The following is a 19,137-nucleotide window of genomic DNA, read 5'->3' on the forward strand; positions in this document are numbered from 1 at the left end:
CATGTATGGTGCAATTACATTTTGGGACGATTTTTAAAATTCAGAAATTATTCATAAAACTTTTAATTTCAATGACAAATTTAGTGTAACCATTCTCCAAGCAAAATGACTTGTAACATTCTCCAATGATTAAAATGTCAGGCTGGTTTCATTTGTATGACTAAACATCTATTGGTAAGTTCAGTTGGTAAGAAAATTCAGCAACTTCTCAATTTCCTTCCTGCTATTTTTGTACATGTACTTGCAATAATTTTATATAATTCTTTTACTGATGAAAAGTCTACTTTCCTTTTTACATTTTGTTCGAGAAGTCCCTTCACCATCATTTATTATTAAACACTAAGTACCATACAATGAAAGCAATGGAACAAATCCTGAGTAATATCTCTATTTTAGGTTGTTTGCTGCGTGAGTATAGATGGAGAGGCAGGTTGGGTGAAGGAGAGCACTCATTGTCTAAAACAACTCAGCTCAGCTCAAAGCTTGGGCTTTGCCATTTGTCCTGGAGCCCTGATGGAGTTTAGGGCTTCGTCAGGGGTCTCCCATTTTCTGGGCTTCACTGCTGGCAGTGCTGGCCATATGCTGAGTGTGCATAAAAATCCTGCATGTTTGATCCATTGGCATCAACTTTCAGTGTGCAAACGCAAACCAAATGTTGGCGAAATGTCACAAGCACTACTTTAACCCTCCTATGGTTTTACAGCACAAATGTGCACAAATGCCCACAGTCACTGGTGAGCATGTAGTTTCTATATGGAACTCAAACATGCACAGGTTCAGTGTGTACACAGTAGGTTGTCAGCACAAAATGACCCAGGGTCTTTTGTGCAGTCCTCTTCACTGCATTTGGTTTACTGCACAATGATGCACATGAAACAGTGAAGCACAGTTCTTGGGCAGCACAAAAGTGCAATCTGATATTCCTGTGAGGGACTGTTGGTGCAGTGCACAACACAACACAGCTGTGCTTCTTTGAGGTGTTTACCAAGTGACCCAAAGAGTGACTTCAGCATAGGAGGGTTAATTATCCTATGGCAGGGTTTTTTCCTACATCAAGCCGATATGCCCAATGTGGGGGGGGGCCTATTTGGAGTTCACAGAAAACAACAGAAATGTAATCGAGGTTTAAGAAACACCCAGGGCTTCCTCAGAGGACCCTAAACATTCTGTCTGGAACATGAACACTAGACAGCTAATACATTAGATTCCACTTATACAAATAATACAATGTGATGATATTTTAAACAAAACGAAAAACGATTTGTGTGTGTGTTACTTTTAAAGCTGAAACTATTGAGCTCTCTCAAACTCTCATCTCCATGAAACATATCTCAAAATATCTGATTAAAAAACAATTTGTCAAAGTTATCAAAAACCCAAACAAAAACAGGTTCAAAAGCCGAGTACACGAGTGTTGAAACTGACAAGAAATGTTGGTAATTGTGTTGTTCATATTTAAGAGCTGCTTTAAGCAAGGGACATGAAAACACAGAAACGGTGTCCACAACGGATGGAGAAACCCATCATGGAGTGGCTGCATGCGATCTGCGGCTGATTTCTATCCAGAGGGTACAAGTGTAGAGTACTCCAGGCCGTGCAGCTGAGATAAGCAAACTGATTAACTTTGACATTTTGTGTTTTGCCAGCATGATAGTACATGTACAGGTGCACTGATGTTCCCAAACAATCGTGGACGTTAAACAAAAGAATTAATGACCGTCCACGATTGCCAAACGTGTACAAAACATATTAGAGGCCTTCCAAAAAAAAGGTTAAGGTATGCACAAAAGGACAATAGGAACGTCCACATTTGTGTGTGCGCAATATGCACAACATCACACAATCAGTTGACAGGTGAAGTGTACGACAGAGCTCGGGGTATCGCATATGCATTCACTATTCTCTTTCACATCGTTACCAATTTTTCTAACCATAACTGATTACACAATAGTATTGTGCATTTGAGTCTTTGCCTAGCAGTGCGTTCTTGGAACTGTGAAAAAGTGTGTCATGCACTGAGTGAAAGATTCACCGACTAAGCAACGTGCAGGCATTTCGACCAAATGTCAGTAACCCAAACCAGGGTGAAGATGGGCCAAAATGGTCACGTGATAATCATGTGACAAAAATAAAATGTGAGTTTACATAGAACAGTGGGAATGGCAATTTCCGAGGCTGGAACGCGACAAAAAGGAACAGGTGACATTCTGTAGCATCTAAATAAACATGGGCTTGTAGAATTCCGATTGGGCTTGTCAAATCTGCAGTGCTGGCCCAGTGGCCTATACAGGGAAAATGCGCGACAAAAAACAGAAGCCATGACCTCAAAATACATGCATCTTCTGAGATGCTCGTGAATAGCATTATTGGGGCACTGGGGCTGGTATAATTGAAAAGCATGTCTTGTTACCACCAGGAGAGGGAACCAGGCTGGGGGGATGTTGGAAGCTCCGCCCATCAAGGTTGCTTCTCCTCCCCGTCTAGTCATGTGGCATCCTTGGGCATCTTGGTCTCGATATCGACGCGGCAAATTGGACAGCGCTTGTTGGTACTCAGCCACTGGTCCACGCACTCAACATGGAACAGATGCATGCAAGGCAGGCGGCTACAAATGCATAAGAACAAAAAAGGTGTTCCCAATCAATCAGGCATGCATGACAGTGTCCCTGATTTTATAGTGTCCCCCTCTTCAAATGTGATGGGCCCTGCTTTGAACCCCATTTAATCCTCGGGTAAAGACCAATGGACACTGATTTGAGGTCCACTGAACTGCAAGCCAGAACAACTTGTGACTGCCTGGGATTTCAACACAGCAGCAAGTCCGATCAGGTTTCACAGGAATGGGACCTGAATGCTTTACTCAAGGTTGCGAGGTTGGACCAAGTGTGTTGTTGATGTTGGGGCATAGTCTTGCTGAGGTCGGGGTTCCTGGCATGTCACGTAAAAAAATTCCCTGAGTTTTCCCTTAATGAATTTTCTTAAGCAAAACAACAGTGATGGTTTGCTTTATTGGTCTGAGATGAATAAACTTATGCTTAACCCATCTAAATGCAAGACCATGCAATTCTTCCACCTGAGTACGCTTGTGGTTTTTTTTCACAAGCCTTCAGGGGGCATACACTGAGTATACGGTGTTAAAATACATGTCGGGCAGGGCAAAACTCTGAGATTAATACGCAATTTTATTTTGGAAAAAGTGCACCTAGCCTGCCATCTTTGATAATTGGCAATAATTTACTTGATGTCGCAACGGTGTTTGGATTCAGAATAACCTGAAATGGGGCGCTCTAGTTCAGGAAATGGTTGCTTAAAGTAGTAGACACCTTCATATTCTTAGTGGTCTCAACAAATTTGGAGTTCCTAGGAAAGATCTTTTGACAATTTTTATTACTTACGTTTGTCTAGGTTTAGAATATGCTACCCCTGTGTGGCATTCTGATCTTACTGCAAATCAAACATTGTGAATTGAAAGTATATTTATTCCCATAAATGAAACAAACTCAAGCCATTTCAACTCACCGCACATCTTCGTCCTCTTCAAAGTAAGACAGGCAGATGGTGCATTTCTCTTCATCGTTATCGTTATTTGGAGGCTTCTTACATTCCGCCTCTGATTTGGCTCCATTTTGGGCATCCTCTGATGAACTTTCGGCCTCGCCAGGGGAGCTCTCTGCAGCAGAACGCTTTCGCTGTTGGAGAAATGGCAACGCAATGAAACCAGAACTATCACAACGTCCTAACAAGTCAGCAGCAAGTCAACTAGTCTCAAGTCAAGTCGCAATCTAATCCAACGGACAGCGACGAAGGCATCCTTAATTACCTTGTGATACTTGTGGGGAAAGGTGTTTCTCTCGATGGTCATACGACTAGCTCCACGGTTGACTTGACCCATCCGCTCACTCAACTGCACCAATTCCTTAGAAAAGAAAAAAGAATATAGAATAACTCTGAATGGAAACACCGATGGGTTAAAATTTAAAGGAAATCTGACTTGACTTTTATCCAAACTGCAGAATCGTTCCCGAAACTGCCATTACTTCAACAAAATTATGCAATTTACCACAAATCAGTGATTTTGAAATTTGCAATGCCAGTTGAAGTGGAAAGTTAAATCCTCATTTTTAGCTTCGCAGTGCATCATTTCTTCCTAACTTTTAATCTGCGTACAGTTCCGCTCCAATTGCTTGGACAATTCACTAACGATTCGGACCCTCCCTCTTTGAGACCAGTTGGAAAGCTTTTCTTCAAATGGATCTCGGTGGAATGAATGATCAGGCGTCAGTAATGAACCGTGTACCTTACCTCATACATGGGGCCGCGCATTCCCATCCTGCGCATGAGCGGCACACGGTAGGCACGGTAGAATGGGTGAGCTGTCAGGGGTGGCAAATCAGCCATGCCGGGCTGTGGACAAAATGGAAAGTTGACTTTGGTCAACTGCTGAACTTCCCCGGTAATCCGCATTGATTAGGATAGGACCACAGCTACAGAACTTGGCTGGTCTTTGGCAGAATTCCCCCTCCCCTCCCAAATGCCAGACAACCATTCACTGTGTCATGACATTTCTAAGTGTAGCTAGCAATTTGGCAATTTAAAAAAAAAGGGTCATTCGAGAGTAAAACATGCATGGGAGTCGATGTATGGGTGCACTGATAGGGCAGACACTTTGCGCATGTACTGCTGTTCCTTAATGACCTCCGACCCACTTCATTCAGGGCATGTACTCTTGGAATGCCAAGGAAGCTTGTTCATACTGACAAATGTAAACTCACATAGCTGCCATAGAAGGCTGGGTGGATGCCGGCGGTGTTCCGCTGCTGGGGTGGTGGTGGTGGTGGGGCCGTGTGATGGTAATGGTGAAGGTGATGATGTAGGTGGCGATGTTGGGGGGAGAAACCACTGTCCAGGAAGGGAGGCGGTACGGCCATGGGCTCACTACCATCACTGTCAGGATAAAGAAGAGGAAAGTATCGTCACAGACCCAAATTGGATGTAATAAGTCAAAATATTGAGGACTTAAAGTAACGCTTATTAGACTGAGATATATTATGATCAACCAGACACAAACCGATCCAAGATGTTTCAGTGTTTGGATTTGACTTGATCGTTCAACCATAGCAGCCAAAAGCTTAATTGCAGTCAAACTACACTAACAACATCAAAAGACTTTCACATACTTAAAAAAGAGAAAAGACATTATGATGGCATTAACTGTAAAAGAGCTGGAGGGGGGGTGGAATCCATTCCCCCCCCTTGACTTTTTTGCGATATCACCACAAGTTCCTTAGGGAAATCCACCCGCCCTTCGACTGTGAGATGAACCAAAATAACCAAGCACTTTGAGGGTTAGGAAAAAAAGGTTAATACATGACAAGTGGTAAGTTAGGTGTATTTGAGACAACATTGACTTTGACTAGAGTTCCATCTAAAATTGGGAAAACATAAAAATCTTACTCGAGTGAAGTGTGGCGAGAGAAACAGCCACCACTTAAGTCTCTATCTCTATGCATTCCCTCAACAACATTGGTCTGCAACCCTGCACAAGAGCTCATTACAGCAAGTTGATACAATGCGAATGTTATTAAACCAAAAGCCTGAGTGCCCTTCTGCCTCACACCACCAAACCAGCGACAGGTGCGTACTTTATGAACATTTGTCCTTTAGGTCTGATGCTTAAAAGTTTTTCAATAGTTTCACTCTCCAGTAAATGGAAATTAAAATTCCACTTAAAACACAAAAATGAGGCTGATGGTCAATTCAAAATTGAATCTTTGCCTTTTATAAAATGTGAAGAATCTCCAGAGCGTATGGCATCTTTATTTTTCTGTACTCAAAAGTCTCAAGGCCTGTTCTTCTTAAGGCCGAAAAACCCTACGTAGAAGTGATGTGATGTCACAGCAAACAATTGTGCCTAAAATTTGCCAAAAATCTGCACTCATTTATTTCAACTGCAGCAACTTTTGATGACACAGGACAATCCAATTCATATTCCAACTCATCTCCACATTTTCTTAGATGTCAGGCACAAACCAGCATTTTGTCTGTCGTACTGTGACGCATGAGGAGCTTTGATGTAAGATGAACCTGAAAACAGCTGTGTTCTCCTGAACAATGCTAATGCCATTCACTGCAAAATGGTTCTAACACATGTTTGAAAGCAAAATAAATATTCTCAGAGCACCAGGGTGTAATTAAGCACAATTTATGTCTCAATGCTGTGAAGACAGTGGAGCCAACTAATGCTCCAACTGACCTTTTCGTTTGAGCAAGACAAAAGATGACACCTGGAGTTTGCAGGTGCACACTTACATGCTAGGCGCAGGGCCCACCACAGGTTCCATGTGCTCAACTTCCATCTGCTGTGGCTGGGGCGGCACCGGCTGCGGGGCCGGCGCCTGCAGTGGGGCGTGCAGGTGGGCCTGGGGCAAGGCATGGGCCAAGGGGTGGGAGTGGTGGGGCTGGACGTAAGGGCCCGGGTGGTGCAGCATGGGGTGGGCCAGCTGGTAGGCCCGGGGAGCCTGCGGCTGGGCGCCGTGCATCAGGCGCTGACAGCCGTCCACCTGCTGTTGCTGCGACTGCTGCTGTTGCTGTTGCTGAGACTGCTGCTGCTGCTGTTGCTGTTGCTGCTGTCCGTGGTGATGCTGCTGAGAGGAGAGGAAGTGCTCCACCTGCTCCAGGCGGCTGTCTTGCTGCTGATGTTGCTGATGTTGCTGGTACTGACGCAGCACCACCATAGAGTATGGTGCCACAGTGTCAAAATGAGAATCTCTCATCCTAAACAAAAGAAGACATCAAATACAACCAAAACATTGTAAAAAATCCTAGATCACAGGGGGGGGGGAAATCTTTAATGGTCCCTTCGATGTTGGCCCTTGAATGTTTAAGTACAGAAGAGCCAGGCAGGTTCAAAGCGGTAGCAACATTGATGCTTAAGGGGTTGGGGGTCCCAGTACCTAGACATGTGCTGTCTCTGTATCTCCCTCATCCGGTTCTGCTGCTGGAACAGGCGCTGATGGCGTAGGGGAACTGACGACCCCTGCTGGGGCAGCCGGATCTCAGCAATGGGCTCCGGGCACTGCACACGACGAGGGGGCTGGTACTGCACAGAGCGCAAGGGCTGAGGCTGGGGCTGGACTTGGGGTGGGGCTTGGGGTGGGGCCTGGGTGGGGCTTTGCTGGGCAGCGTCGCTGGTTGGTGGGCGGCGATGGATGTGGGAGTGGTGAGTGTGCAGCTGGAAGGACTGCCTTGCTCCATCTGATCATCGAAAGAAGGACAAAAAGTTGTTGACTATCTCAGTTCTCAGAATCGTACGTGAATTTCACTTCAATTAACAACGGTAGTACTTCCGTGCCATCATATACAAAGGACAAAGCCAATCCCATTGGACTCTACAGAAACTTTTCACAATTTGCATTTCTCACACTAAGTATGAACTCGTCTACGGAGTAACAAACATTTCCTCCCCTTGTTTGGCTTTAACTGTGACAAAACTATAGGTTCCCTTGATATCTTTTATCACTGTCATCAATTAATCCACCACCCAAACCTTGCCAGGAAAAAACCCAACAGGGTCAAGCTGTGAACTGTTACCGCGAAGCTACGGCAAATTCTCACTGGCCATTTGTCCATATGCTTTGTGTACATTTGTCTTAAATCTAGTTGAAGTGCTGAAACACTGCTGGCGAGAGATAAAACTTTCAAACCCCCACAACACCCATTTCAGTCGAATTCCACGGAGACAACATGCAACTTAACCCTAACCCCCAAGGGTTGCTGGCCCTAACCTTCCCCATTCTCACAAAGTTAACCATCCATATGGGACTTTGTGCACAGAGGCTGTTGGACTTTGTTTTTCTGAGGTATGCCAAACCCAATGCAAAAGCCAGCTGTTATGGGCCTAACAGACCTATTCCCCACAGAATTAAACACTTTACTACTGTTTAATTCTGTGTGATTGGGAAAGGTTAGGGTTGAAGAGCCTAAAAACTGAAGAAAAAAAAATCTACACAATATTTTTTTTACTTTGCTGGACTCGAACTGAGCAGGTGGGCGGGTGAGTATGCCCGTGGTGATGGTGAGCCCGGCATTCTTCACTGTGGCCTTGTCGACTGAGCTGACTGAGATGGCTGCGGAGCTCGCTGGCCAGTGACGACCTCTGGGGGTCAGGGGTCGGGTCAGCTGGCACGGGTACCGTCTCTTTCTTCTCCTTGGATTTCGGTCTTGGCTGCTGCTTCCCCACAGATGCCAGTTTCTGCAGAAAAGTTAGAGTTTTTCAGTTGAAATTTCCATTGCTTTACCGTGGCAGCTAGTCATGAGTTGATGTCTGTGTCTGTCACAAAACATGGCTTTGACACAGGAAACAACAGGTCTACAGAACATAACCTACAGATGAGATAATTGGTAGAATTATCCGTCAATGGATTCTACACATCAGGAAGTTCCAAGCTGCTCTTCAATATGCAATGGTATGCAAGCAGCAACATAAAAAATTAGATTTTCCAACCAAATTTGGTATTTGTCTGACCAAAAACAGATGTGGCCAGACATAACCTCCAAAGCCAAAGGATATAAAAGGTAAAAGTCTCCAAAATGAAATCCTGTTGCTTTTATCTGGCTTTTGTGCTACCGGCATGTAAGAGCGACTTCTCATGAAACCTGACAAAAGTAGCCTTCGTTCAAGAAGCACACAGCACAAGGGATGCTTACATTCACAATCAACACACAATAAGACCGGGGCAAGTATTCAAGCCACAAGCACTTTTACGATCTCGTAGACAAGGCGTTTTCCTTTCTGGTAGGGAAATTCTCACACGTAATACATGTACACTGCATGCTGTGGATATTGACCACCAAACATGTAGAATAACTGGCATTGGTTTAGACGATGTGACATCACATGTGCTAACTATAGAAGCTGGTATCACTGAGCTTTCATTTGATAATTGGATAGAAACAGTGTCAACACCTCCGAGTGCACCCGGAATGATGGCAAATTACCATGGAGCAGTTGGGCATGCATGTGCTAGGCGCAGAAATCAAGTACAGGAAGAGACGGCATTTGAATTGTTCATAACCATCCCACATGATACAGCGCCTGAGTGTGCCACACAAAAAGGTCATGTTAACACCCTTAACATGAGCAAAGTATGCAAAACATGACTCACATAACTTCAATTAATACACACTGATAAGCTCTGTGACATAGTAGAGGCACTTGTGGCTTCGCCAATGGCACTGTTCTTTTTATATGTTACCAATATCCGGGGTGCCATGCGTGCTTCCATCAAAGGGTCGATCAAAAGCTGATAGTGGCAGAACAAATTGATTGCGTTGGTGTTTGTCCAATCGGCTTTTAGGCCTAATTTAACGCACGAGGATGGATGTTCATTAGTTTATAGAGCAAGGGGCAAGGTGTAAGCATGAAATGCACTTACTCCCATGGCGGATTTCTGGTCGGTTGCCGATTCCTCCTGGTCTCGATTGCAGCCATGTTCTGCAGCTGACGGGCTCCCCGTCTGCAGCTGAGCCCTCAAGGGGTAGCAGGTGCAGGCCCCTTGACCGCTTAGGTACAGGCAGCCTGAGTGGTGCAGCTGGGGGGCGCACGGCACGACGGCCTCATGCATGCAGGAGCGGCGAGGGTGGTGGTGGTGCTGACCATGGTGGTGGTGATGGTGGTGGTGGTGATAACGGGGTAGATGATGAAGCGGGGCCGTGGCCTCCGGAGACAGAGCAGGTGGGGGACTGGCCCGACGGCAGCTGTTGCAGGGTGGGAGTGGCTTGGCTTGGGAAGGAGGTTGGGGCTGGGGGTTCGGGTCGTCAGAGGGCGGCTCTGGTAAGGTCGTATCAGGAATGGTGTCTTGCTGCAGATTACTGGGTGACTGAGTTTCTAGAAAAACAACAAATTACAAGTCCAACAAAATTTCACCAGTGCTTACCACTTCTGTTTATTGACAAAACTTTTTTTTTGCGGTCAGAGAACTTCAAAATTGGGATAGTCCTGATTCAATCAGAACGGTTGGCAGATATGGTTCTCAACATCTTCTTGATGCATTACAAAATGAGCAAGTGCCTCCTACATGCACGTTCCTGCGGATCAAGCAAATGTGTACTCACCACCGTCAGATTCAGTCAGATCCACAATGACTGGAGACAGTGGGCGTTTGTTCCTTCGTCCCTTCACCAGAGGGTGCTTGGCACCTCCACTCATCTTCCTAGTGCGCATGTTATCGGCCGGAGCAGCCCAGCTGTTTCGGAAGAAGTATGAAGAAACTCCCAACTTATTAATCATATTCTAATCAATGTCTCTAGCCAGAAGGGTGTCTGAGCCATTTTGGACGCCTTACTTTGTCTGAAAAATGAACCCCCTTTACAATGAGGACATCCATTTGTGGGAAAATTTGTGTTTTCAAATGTTGGCTAAACTACTGCAGACAAGAGGAAAGTTGGCAAATGACTCACCGATCACCCCTGGAGCCCATGTCCACTGACACCACTTCAACATCATCATCTGCCTCCTCAAGACTTTCTTCCAGTTTGAGATCATCTTGGCAATCATCACTATCCTCATCTGAGTCAGACGACTCCACCAAGTCCACTGTCTCATTATTCTGGGGCCTTGTGATGCCACTGGGACCTGGTAAAGGATCATCATAGGGAGGGATGAAGTCCAGAGCTCCTGACAAGGGTAGGAGTGGATCATCCCATGCCACATCTTGGATGATGGACGGGTTATTAGCCTGGCCAGACCCATCAAATTCGGTGATGCTGACAACATCAATATCAGAATCGGAGTAGTCTCCACAGCTTGGAGCAGGCCCTGTGTCTGTACTGGAGAAGGTCGGAGTCGCAGAGCCGTGGGCGACTGACAGACTGGTGCCCGGACTGGCCCATGGGTCTTCTTGGTCCTCCAGGTCTGAGGAGTCTCTCTCCCTGAGGGTCAGGTCAATGTCCACCAGCTCGGGATCCGCGGGGTCGAAGGTCAAGCAGTGGTGGTTGTTGGACAAGCTGTGGGGCTCTTCAGGATCTTCCCCATCATTGTCTGGAAAGATGTGGCTGCGGGACTCGAAGGCAGAGTTCTCGCTTACGCTGAAGGAGGAGGAACCCGGGCCCGAGTTGCTGTGAAGCCGCTGCTTCTTGTTGGACACCACATTCGGGTGTGGCCTGCGGTACGGCTGGAAGCCCTGACCCTCTGGCGAACTGGGACGGGCGTCGCCTCCCGGAGCTAGCCACGCCCCTGATGGGCTGACAGAATGATTGCTCACTCTCTCCAGATCGGCATCGCCGCTGGCCCTGCCCAACATTCCGTCCCCACCACTACCCAGCATCTTGGGCTTGAAGGGCTTGTAACGCTGCCGGGAGGCCAGGCCTGGTAAAGGCTCATCTGAAAAGTCGCTGTAGCTCTCGTTCTCCAAGGGTGGCACTGGCGAGTTGCTCACCGACATCATATTGTAATCGCCACTCTCCGATATTAGTACGGGCGAAACGGGGGATGCCGCGGTGGGGGTAGTACCCAGACAAACAACCTCACCGTGCTTCGGCTGGCCCTCTCTGAAGCGGAGGTGACTGGAGCCAGCATCAGAGAACAGCTGGCAGGCCACGGCACTCTCTGCTGCCTGTTCAATTTCTCTTAGGTGCCCTTGCATGAGGACGGACTGGGGTGGACGGACTAGAGGCTCTGAGATGACGGGTGAAATGTCTAGATCTTCATCTTCATTGTGGGGACTACACAGATCCAGACTTTCATCAGTTTCAAGTACACCTGTAAAGTAGTAAAGCTGTTACAACTGGAAGGATCAAATTATTAGTTTTGGCAATAAAGCCGGTGACATTTATGGCTACAATTCACTTACTGTAAAACATGTAAAACAAGTGTCCGCACACAGGAAGGTACCAAAACGGAAGCAAAAAATTCTATGACACATCTGGGGATACATGATATGGTTTCCTATGGAAAAATGGTTTTATTGCCAGTTCTGAGAGGAGGCTAGTCTCTGCATCTCATGGAAGCTTCCCCCTTTTGAAATGTCAGAGTTTACTTCCCTTTCAAAAAGTGCCCCACAGAGCCAAGGATTATGGCCTTTATTCCCAAAAAGTTTGCAAACAGGTAAACGAAAAGCATGTGTTCTCATCTCAGGTCAAGTGGAGCTCTTGAACTCAGTCTTGTAAGACAGGAAGAGATTTCTCACCTGTATCTGACTCCATTACAGCACCCTCTCTGGTATCACTGGTTGAGCATGGACCGGCTTGACTTCCTGGGTCCAGTACCTCACCTCCACTATCTGGCAGGCAGGATGCCACGGCCATGACCGGGTTGTTAGAGTAAAACTCCATGCTGGGGCCAAAGATGCGTTACTATGGGGGCACAAAAGGCTACCGGTAGCTGAGATGGAACAGACGCTGATGTTACCTGCCAGTTAATGAGACCTTTAAAAAAAAGAAGAAAGAGTCTGCAGCTTTCACAATTTTTCACACTGATTTCATGAGTGACCGCAATATGCAGAATGGTCGTGGACAAATGTGATATTTGCATGGCACTTCGAGTACTATACATGTACGTGACGTGTGAAGAAAAGACCTGATCATGTTCAGGAAGATGGTGATTGGAGGGTGGTGAATCCAGCATTTTCAGAAACAACTCTGATTCTTTCCGGGGATTCTGCTTAGAATTGATTCCAATTTTCAGCAGCACCAAGGACATGTGCAATGATGTGCCACATGTTGCTACAAGTTATGCGCATACATGTATGTAGAGTGATTAATTAAAGCACTCACTGGAATTCATCATCAAATCTCACTGAAGAAAATGACTGATTTTCTAACAAATAGTTTTGAAACGGATATTAATTTTCACAGTGGCACACGATTTGAAGAAAAACATCCTCAATATCTAAATAATCGTTCTATATTTTTGACATTTTGCAAATGTGACTGAGTTTTAAAATGTATATAAAACACTAATCAGACATGTTTACATACGCATGTACATGTGTGTACATGTACCTTACATGTAATTATTGCTGCAATAAAGTAAAACCTTCAACATATCTATTGTGCAAAATGAGGCAGGTAGGGAGAAATGAAGCAAAGACAAGAAACAAACTCCTTTTTTACTTGGCCTGGTCACCATACACTGTACATGTACACATTGTTCAATGTACATGTACATGTACTCTGCGTCCCATTGTTCATGCGTGTACACAACACTTCACTTATTAAATCTTTTTGTATTCAACAGTTCAATTAAAGAAAAAAGGATTGAAGAAATCGTTATAAAGGTTCAAAGAATATGTGCATGTAATCACCGTCAATATGAAGCATGAAGGAGTAAGAACTTGGCAATATGTACACAAAGAGTCTTGGGACGCTGAGAAATGACAGTTCAAACCTTGACAATCATTCATATCTTAGTTTTAAAATCTTGAGGCAAATTAAAAGAAAGAGGCAAAATCTGTGCAGGAAATAAATCAGTACATACACCGTACTTGTCCGTGAACTGTATTCCATGGCTGTCTTTACACGCATACGGTGCATGCGAACATGTTTATAGGCATGTCCTTGGCAGTCCCTACAAGTTGATGTATGACATCACCATACAAGTACAATATACATGCTACACCTGTACAGTACACCCTACATGTAGATTGTACAATGTCAAAGGTGACGAGACTGAAGGTCAGCAGGAAGTTAACAACTACACCTAGGGTAGGGTACCATACGCATCTGACCTTGCAAACAATTTTATGCAGTTCAGAAGCACAGTCAAATAAAACACAGATGGCTTCCATACATGAATGTCACAATTGATGCGGGTTTTTGTCCCCTGAAACCCAATAAAGAAAATGCTTTTCTGTACATGTACATACATAATGCCACCACAACAATGAAAGTCAACCCAAACTGAAAGTACAGGCAAATGTACAGTACTGAACATGTACATACAAGTACTTACATATGGGTCTTTCTTTTAATATGGGGGCCAATGTGTATTGCAGGGACATCACAATTATCGTGAAAATTTAAAGCAAGACCAGTTTCACTTTCCCGTTTAATTTTCATACATGTATGTATTGTCAATATGTGTTGATATTAGAAAATGTTGATTTACACAATACATGTAAGTGCAAAGGAAAAACCTCATCGTTTCACACTGTGTTTCCGTATTCTGTGTGACATTTTTGATGACCTGTTTCAAAAGAAATTTCATACCACTGGCAAAACAAATAAAACGGTTTCTCTGTTACACGTGAAATGAGTCATAAAGCTCTTTAAACTAAAAACTTCAAATCACTTAATGTTTCTGGCAAAGCTGCACAAGCTAAATGGCTTGCATACCTATGAGCTGTGCCATATATTTGCTACTCAAACAACTTTGAGTTTAATCAAACGAAACTTTGCAAAACAATTCGAAAATAGCCAAAAAGATAATTTAGGGGGAAAATGTTTGCCCATTTTTATGCCACCTGAAACCCTATCTAGAAAAAAACAACTTGTGATAAGAATAAATGGTATGTATACAAAACAAAATGGGCAACAGTTGAAAAGAAACCTTTACTAACCAAATATGACATGCATAGCATCATCATATTTGGTTTCTCTGTTACACGTCAAATACCGGTAATTTGCAGCACCACTGCACAAATTGATTCTGTACACATCAAGTAGTTATTCAAAGCAAAAATCATTTACATTATTGCATGAATGTTCATGTACGGTATTATCAATTTCATATCAGCAAGTTTTGAATTTGTTTACACAATTTTGAAATTTTGACCACAATGTCACGTTTCGCTCCCTATTTAAAAGAAAGACCCACATACGTGTACATGGACGGTAGTTGGTATAATTAATTTTCATGTTTTCTCACAACAGTTAAGCCTCTGTCAGTACAAATAGATTAACAGACATGGCACATCCACCTGTACAAGGGGTTACCATCAATCAGTAAATATGAAATCATGAATATCTATTTTTATATGCAAGATTAAACATGAACATTTATGTGTGCAAACGAATGAAGGACACACACACAGAATCCATGGTGAAAATGTCAGCTGGATGGTTTCTTCTTTTCTTTTTTTTTTTACAAAGCCGTTACCGAGTTCGGTCAGGAGCTATCCAACACTGTGACTAGGTTCCACAAAATGACTAACCCTCCTACGTCCTGTCTACTGAACTGCCAAGGCATTCTTGGCTCGGCACCGGTACATGTACGTGGCAAAAACACATGGGAAGTTTCTTTAATCTAAGAACATGGTTACAATGAGCCTTCATATTACTCATCAAGCTTCAATGAGCATTCACATGCACTATAGGCCTGAAAATAACAAGAAATCTCCAATTTTTTCTTCGGGTGGAATTTTGGTCATTCAATTTTCGATTCAACAGTAATATTCACACTTCATATTCTTGCACTAACACACAATGACAGAACACTCAGTCACTCACCAATCCCACTTTGTAGCCAGCTTTGTGGATACAGACACACACTTGACTAATCTCCCACAATCAGCATTATTCATATGGTGTGAATAATGTACCGGTACCAATGGAAGAACATCTTTCAGGGAAATACATGTACCAGTACATGTAAAGCCCAAGATCCATTTTACACGGACTGGTCTTGCTGTGGAACTGGGGGAGTTTTTCAAAGGAAAATGAAGTCCGAGATCTGCAGACTGGTCTAGCTCCTTTTTTTCTGGCTTTACACCACAGCATGCACATGTGTATTCCCCCTCCCCCCCGCCGCACCCTCCATACATACATACATACATACATACATACATACATACATACATACATACATACATACATACATACATACATACATACATACATACATACATACATGTACATGTACATGATGTAAGTATATGGTGTACATGTATTGGTTCGTATCTGCATAACCATGGAGAACCTGCATTGGACTTCAAATATTTTCAACCCTCCAATTGATGTGTACACTGCAGGAACTACATGTAGCCAGCATTGTAGTCATTCTGGGTTGTCCTGATCACATACATGTATGGAAGACTTTACCGAACCATCTTCAACCAGTGTCAACTGCACAACCAGAGATTTTGCCGTGGGCAGTTTCAAAATGGGGGGGCCCACTCTTACATGTACACTTCTGTTCCTAGCCATTTGTTCTTTAACTCAGAACAAAATCACAATCCCAGTGCTTGATGTGACCCAAAGAGAAAGTCACGATAAAAATAGTGTTGCCTATGGTGGCATGCCTTTCAAAATAAAGAATCAGTTGGGTAACTGGAAGCAGATTTAGGGAGGGGCCTAACTGATGGCAAAAAAACAACAATTCTTGGGATCCAGTCAAACATCGAGACATGTACATGAATGTATTTTATATTCTTGATGTGTGCCTGCCCGAGCAGCGATGATTCACACGACACTCCATTACAAGAATCACTCCTGTTTTAAAAAGCGATGTTCCACCACTGAGAAAAACAATGAAAAGGTGATCAGTTGGTGAAGGATTGACAGCTTGTGGCAAAAGATCAACTGAACGTAGTGAGCAATCCACTGCGCACCGTCGGTACTCCAGTTTAAAACACCCTGTTAATCGTCTGCACACATGGCTTGCAGTTTATTGTAGAGTAAAAAATAACGGAATGTTAGTCAGCGGTGCTAAGCTTAGATGGGATCAATGCAAAACAACACGACTCTTCGTGTTACGAAACCCAGACATACATGACATACCGGTACATGTAACGTTAGGCCTTCAAGTCAAAACGTCATAAACGTTGTCATCTTGAAATTAGGCATCCACCCATGATTACCGTAACAACAGGCCTTACGTCCATGACCGTATAGTTGCCAGGTCAATTACCGGTAGGCCTATACCATCACTGACATTAGGCCTAGGCCCTACACATGCTACATGTAGGCCTACATGTATTGTGTTGAAAACCAATCAGACCATCAGACCTAATACATGAACTTGGTGCAAAGTGAACACGAACCCAAAATTGTGACATCGGATCAAATGTAACGTTAGGCCTAATAATTCATCATGTTTGTGTTGCGAATTTGCAAAAGACAAGCTAAACCCTGGTCCAGGAAAAACATGTAGCCTAGGCCTAGCCCCACTAGTGTGGCACGGACTCTCACTCCCGATCCATCCTTAGCCACACATCCGTATGCGCAATTTCGTGTCGGCGTACTGAACATTTTCGGCACACCCACTTATCATCGTGGGCGCAATTTCTTTTGCATACGAACATGATCCTTGACCTTTCCGCTTTCTAAAAACTATTTATTGAATAATTTCATTCACGTTATTGAGGCATTTCTGGTCATTTTGCCCTTATCCATTCAATCTAACGGGCTCACTCTCACAGTTGCCATCTTTAAAATAAGATCGTTGAACAATACATCACTTGACCCTTCATCGTCTCAACGGCTGTTCCATGTCAAGACATATGTAATATACGGACTGAGCGATAAGATACTACATGTACCAATGGGCTCTTCCAAAACTTTGGCAGCAGTTTAGATGTCTTGACATGGAAGATCCGTCAAGACGATGAGGGGTCAAGTGACGTAATGTTCAACGACCTTATTTTAAAGATGGCGACTGTGAGAGTGAGCCCGTTAGATTGAATGGATAAAGGTAAAAAGACTGGAAAATACCTGAATAACGTGAGTGAAATCATTCAATAAATGGTTTTTAGAAAACGGAAAGGTCAAGGATCATGTTCGTATGCAAAAGAAATTGCGCCCACGATGATAAGTGGGTGCGCCGAAAATGTTCAGAACGCCGACACGAAATTGCGTATACGGATGTGTGGCCAAGGATGGATCAGGAGAGTCCGTGCCACACTGTACTAGTGAGTAGTGGGGCTAGCCTAGGCCTAGAAATAGACATTTCGACTCGGGGGAAATGTGGCATTTTTCGTGACGTCAAATTCGCTTTGATTAACTGTAAGTTATTACACATTAATTGTCCATCATATCAACTTTTCAAATATTTCCAAATTTTGTTGTTTCAAAGGAAAAACATGCACAAAATCACAAGTGGTCCATTTCTAACATGTCTAATGTGTTAACAAATTCCAAATAACGAACTTGACGAAATGTGGGCATATCGTAGACAGGATCGATGTATTTTGCCACATTTCCCCAAATGATGGAACAGCTTCTACATCAACCTACCTTTCTAGAAGAAAGACAAATCCCATCTTTTCGTGAAAAAAACGACACAAGTCGCACAATGGGAAAGGGCCGCAATTTGTGACGAATTCTTCCGTCATCATCTTTCGTTGAATCACAAGAATTATTCCTGTACTGCCACACTACGCATATTTCCTGCAGTCTGGAAGCCGAACCACACATGAATTATAAACGTGCATAGAGGCGGGGACCATATACCGTCCGCGCGGGGCGCGCGAGTAATTTTTTGTTTATGCAATCAAAAGAGGGCGGTATATACATTTTATGGACTGAAAAAAAAAAGGGATCGAGCGTCATAAAAGATAAAATAATCCAAGAACTTAAAGGCTAGCCATAAATTAAGTTCACCATGTTTGCTGTTACTTTCTTCCAAAAATGTTCCAAGGACGCAGAGGGGGCATTAAGTACAGTAGCACATAGCTAAGGGTCGGGAGGGGGGGCAAGGATGTCCCAAACCCAACCCACCACCTTCCCCGGAAAATTGGAATGCGGGGCGGATGCGGGATGGCGGTCATCGCGCGCACCGTCGGCAGATGCATGTACAGTGTATGGCTAAATTGGGGTTGTGTATCTTATTACTTCAGTATTTTTTAACAGTGTATATAGCTAAAGTTGAGTAATCTTTCGGTGGTACTCTATTTTCATTTACCCATTTACAGTAGTTCCTTTAGTTGGTTGAAGTATATTTCGATTTGTGTAGTAGCAAAATCCCTAATGATCTTTTCGTTTTTGTTCATTCTTTAAACTCTGTATGTCTCTGCCAGAAAGCAATCTTTTGAGTAATTAGCCAAATAGCCAGCCAGTAATTCCAACTAACTGAGTTTATGACCAGGCTCCATCCAGAAACCAGGCAGCCCCGGCCAGTCAGGCCGGCCAGCCAGCCGTTCATCCTGTTGCCAGCCCCTAGCTACCAACCCAACCAGCCGCCGCGGCCTGCCGTCCTGCCTACAA

The 19,137-nt window shown here is 44.1% G+C and overlaps 1 protein-coding gene across 1 annotated transcript; it reads right to left on the reverse strand.

Moving 5' to 3' along the window:
• Nucleotides 1–1,237: 1,237 nt before the first annotated feature.
• On the reverse strand, nt 1,238–18,325 carry LOC110976010 (uncharacterized). Its single transcript, XM_022228916.2, has 13 exons — nt 18,169–18,325; nt 12,186–12,423; nt 10,459–11,758; nt 10,114–10,244; nt 9,435–9,886; nt 8,023–8,251; nt 6,954–7,254; nt 6,310–6,774; nt 4,773–4,944; nt 4,303–4,404; nt 3,821–3,916; nt 3,520–3,689; nt 1,238–2,605 (listed from the first exon to the last, which is right to left on the reverse strand). Exons 2-13 carry the CDS (start codon nt 12,328–12,330, stop codon nt 2,485–2,487), a joined length of 3,684 nt encoding a protein of 1,227 aa, XP_022084608.2. The 5' UTR covers nt 12,331–12,423; nt 18,169–18,325; the 3' UTR covers nt 1,238–2,484.
• Nucleotides 18,326–19,137: the final 812 nt, after the last annotated feature.

The sequence above is a fragment of the Acanthaster planci genome, linkage group LG08 (assembly GCF_054643075.1).
Source record: "Acanthaster planci isolate LZ-2023a linkage group LG08, COTS_SCS, whole genome shotgun sequence".
In the NCBI taxonomy this organism is placed as follows: Eukaryota; Metazoa; Echinodermata; class Asteroidea; order Valvatida; family Acanthasteridae; genus Acanthaster; species Acanthaster planci.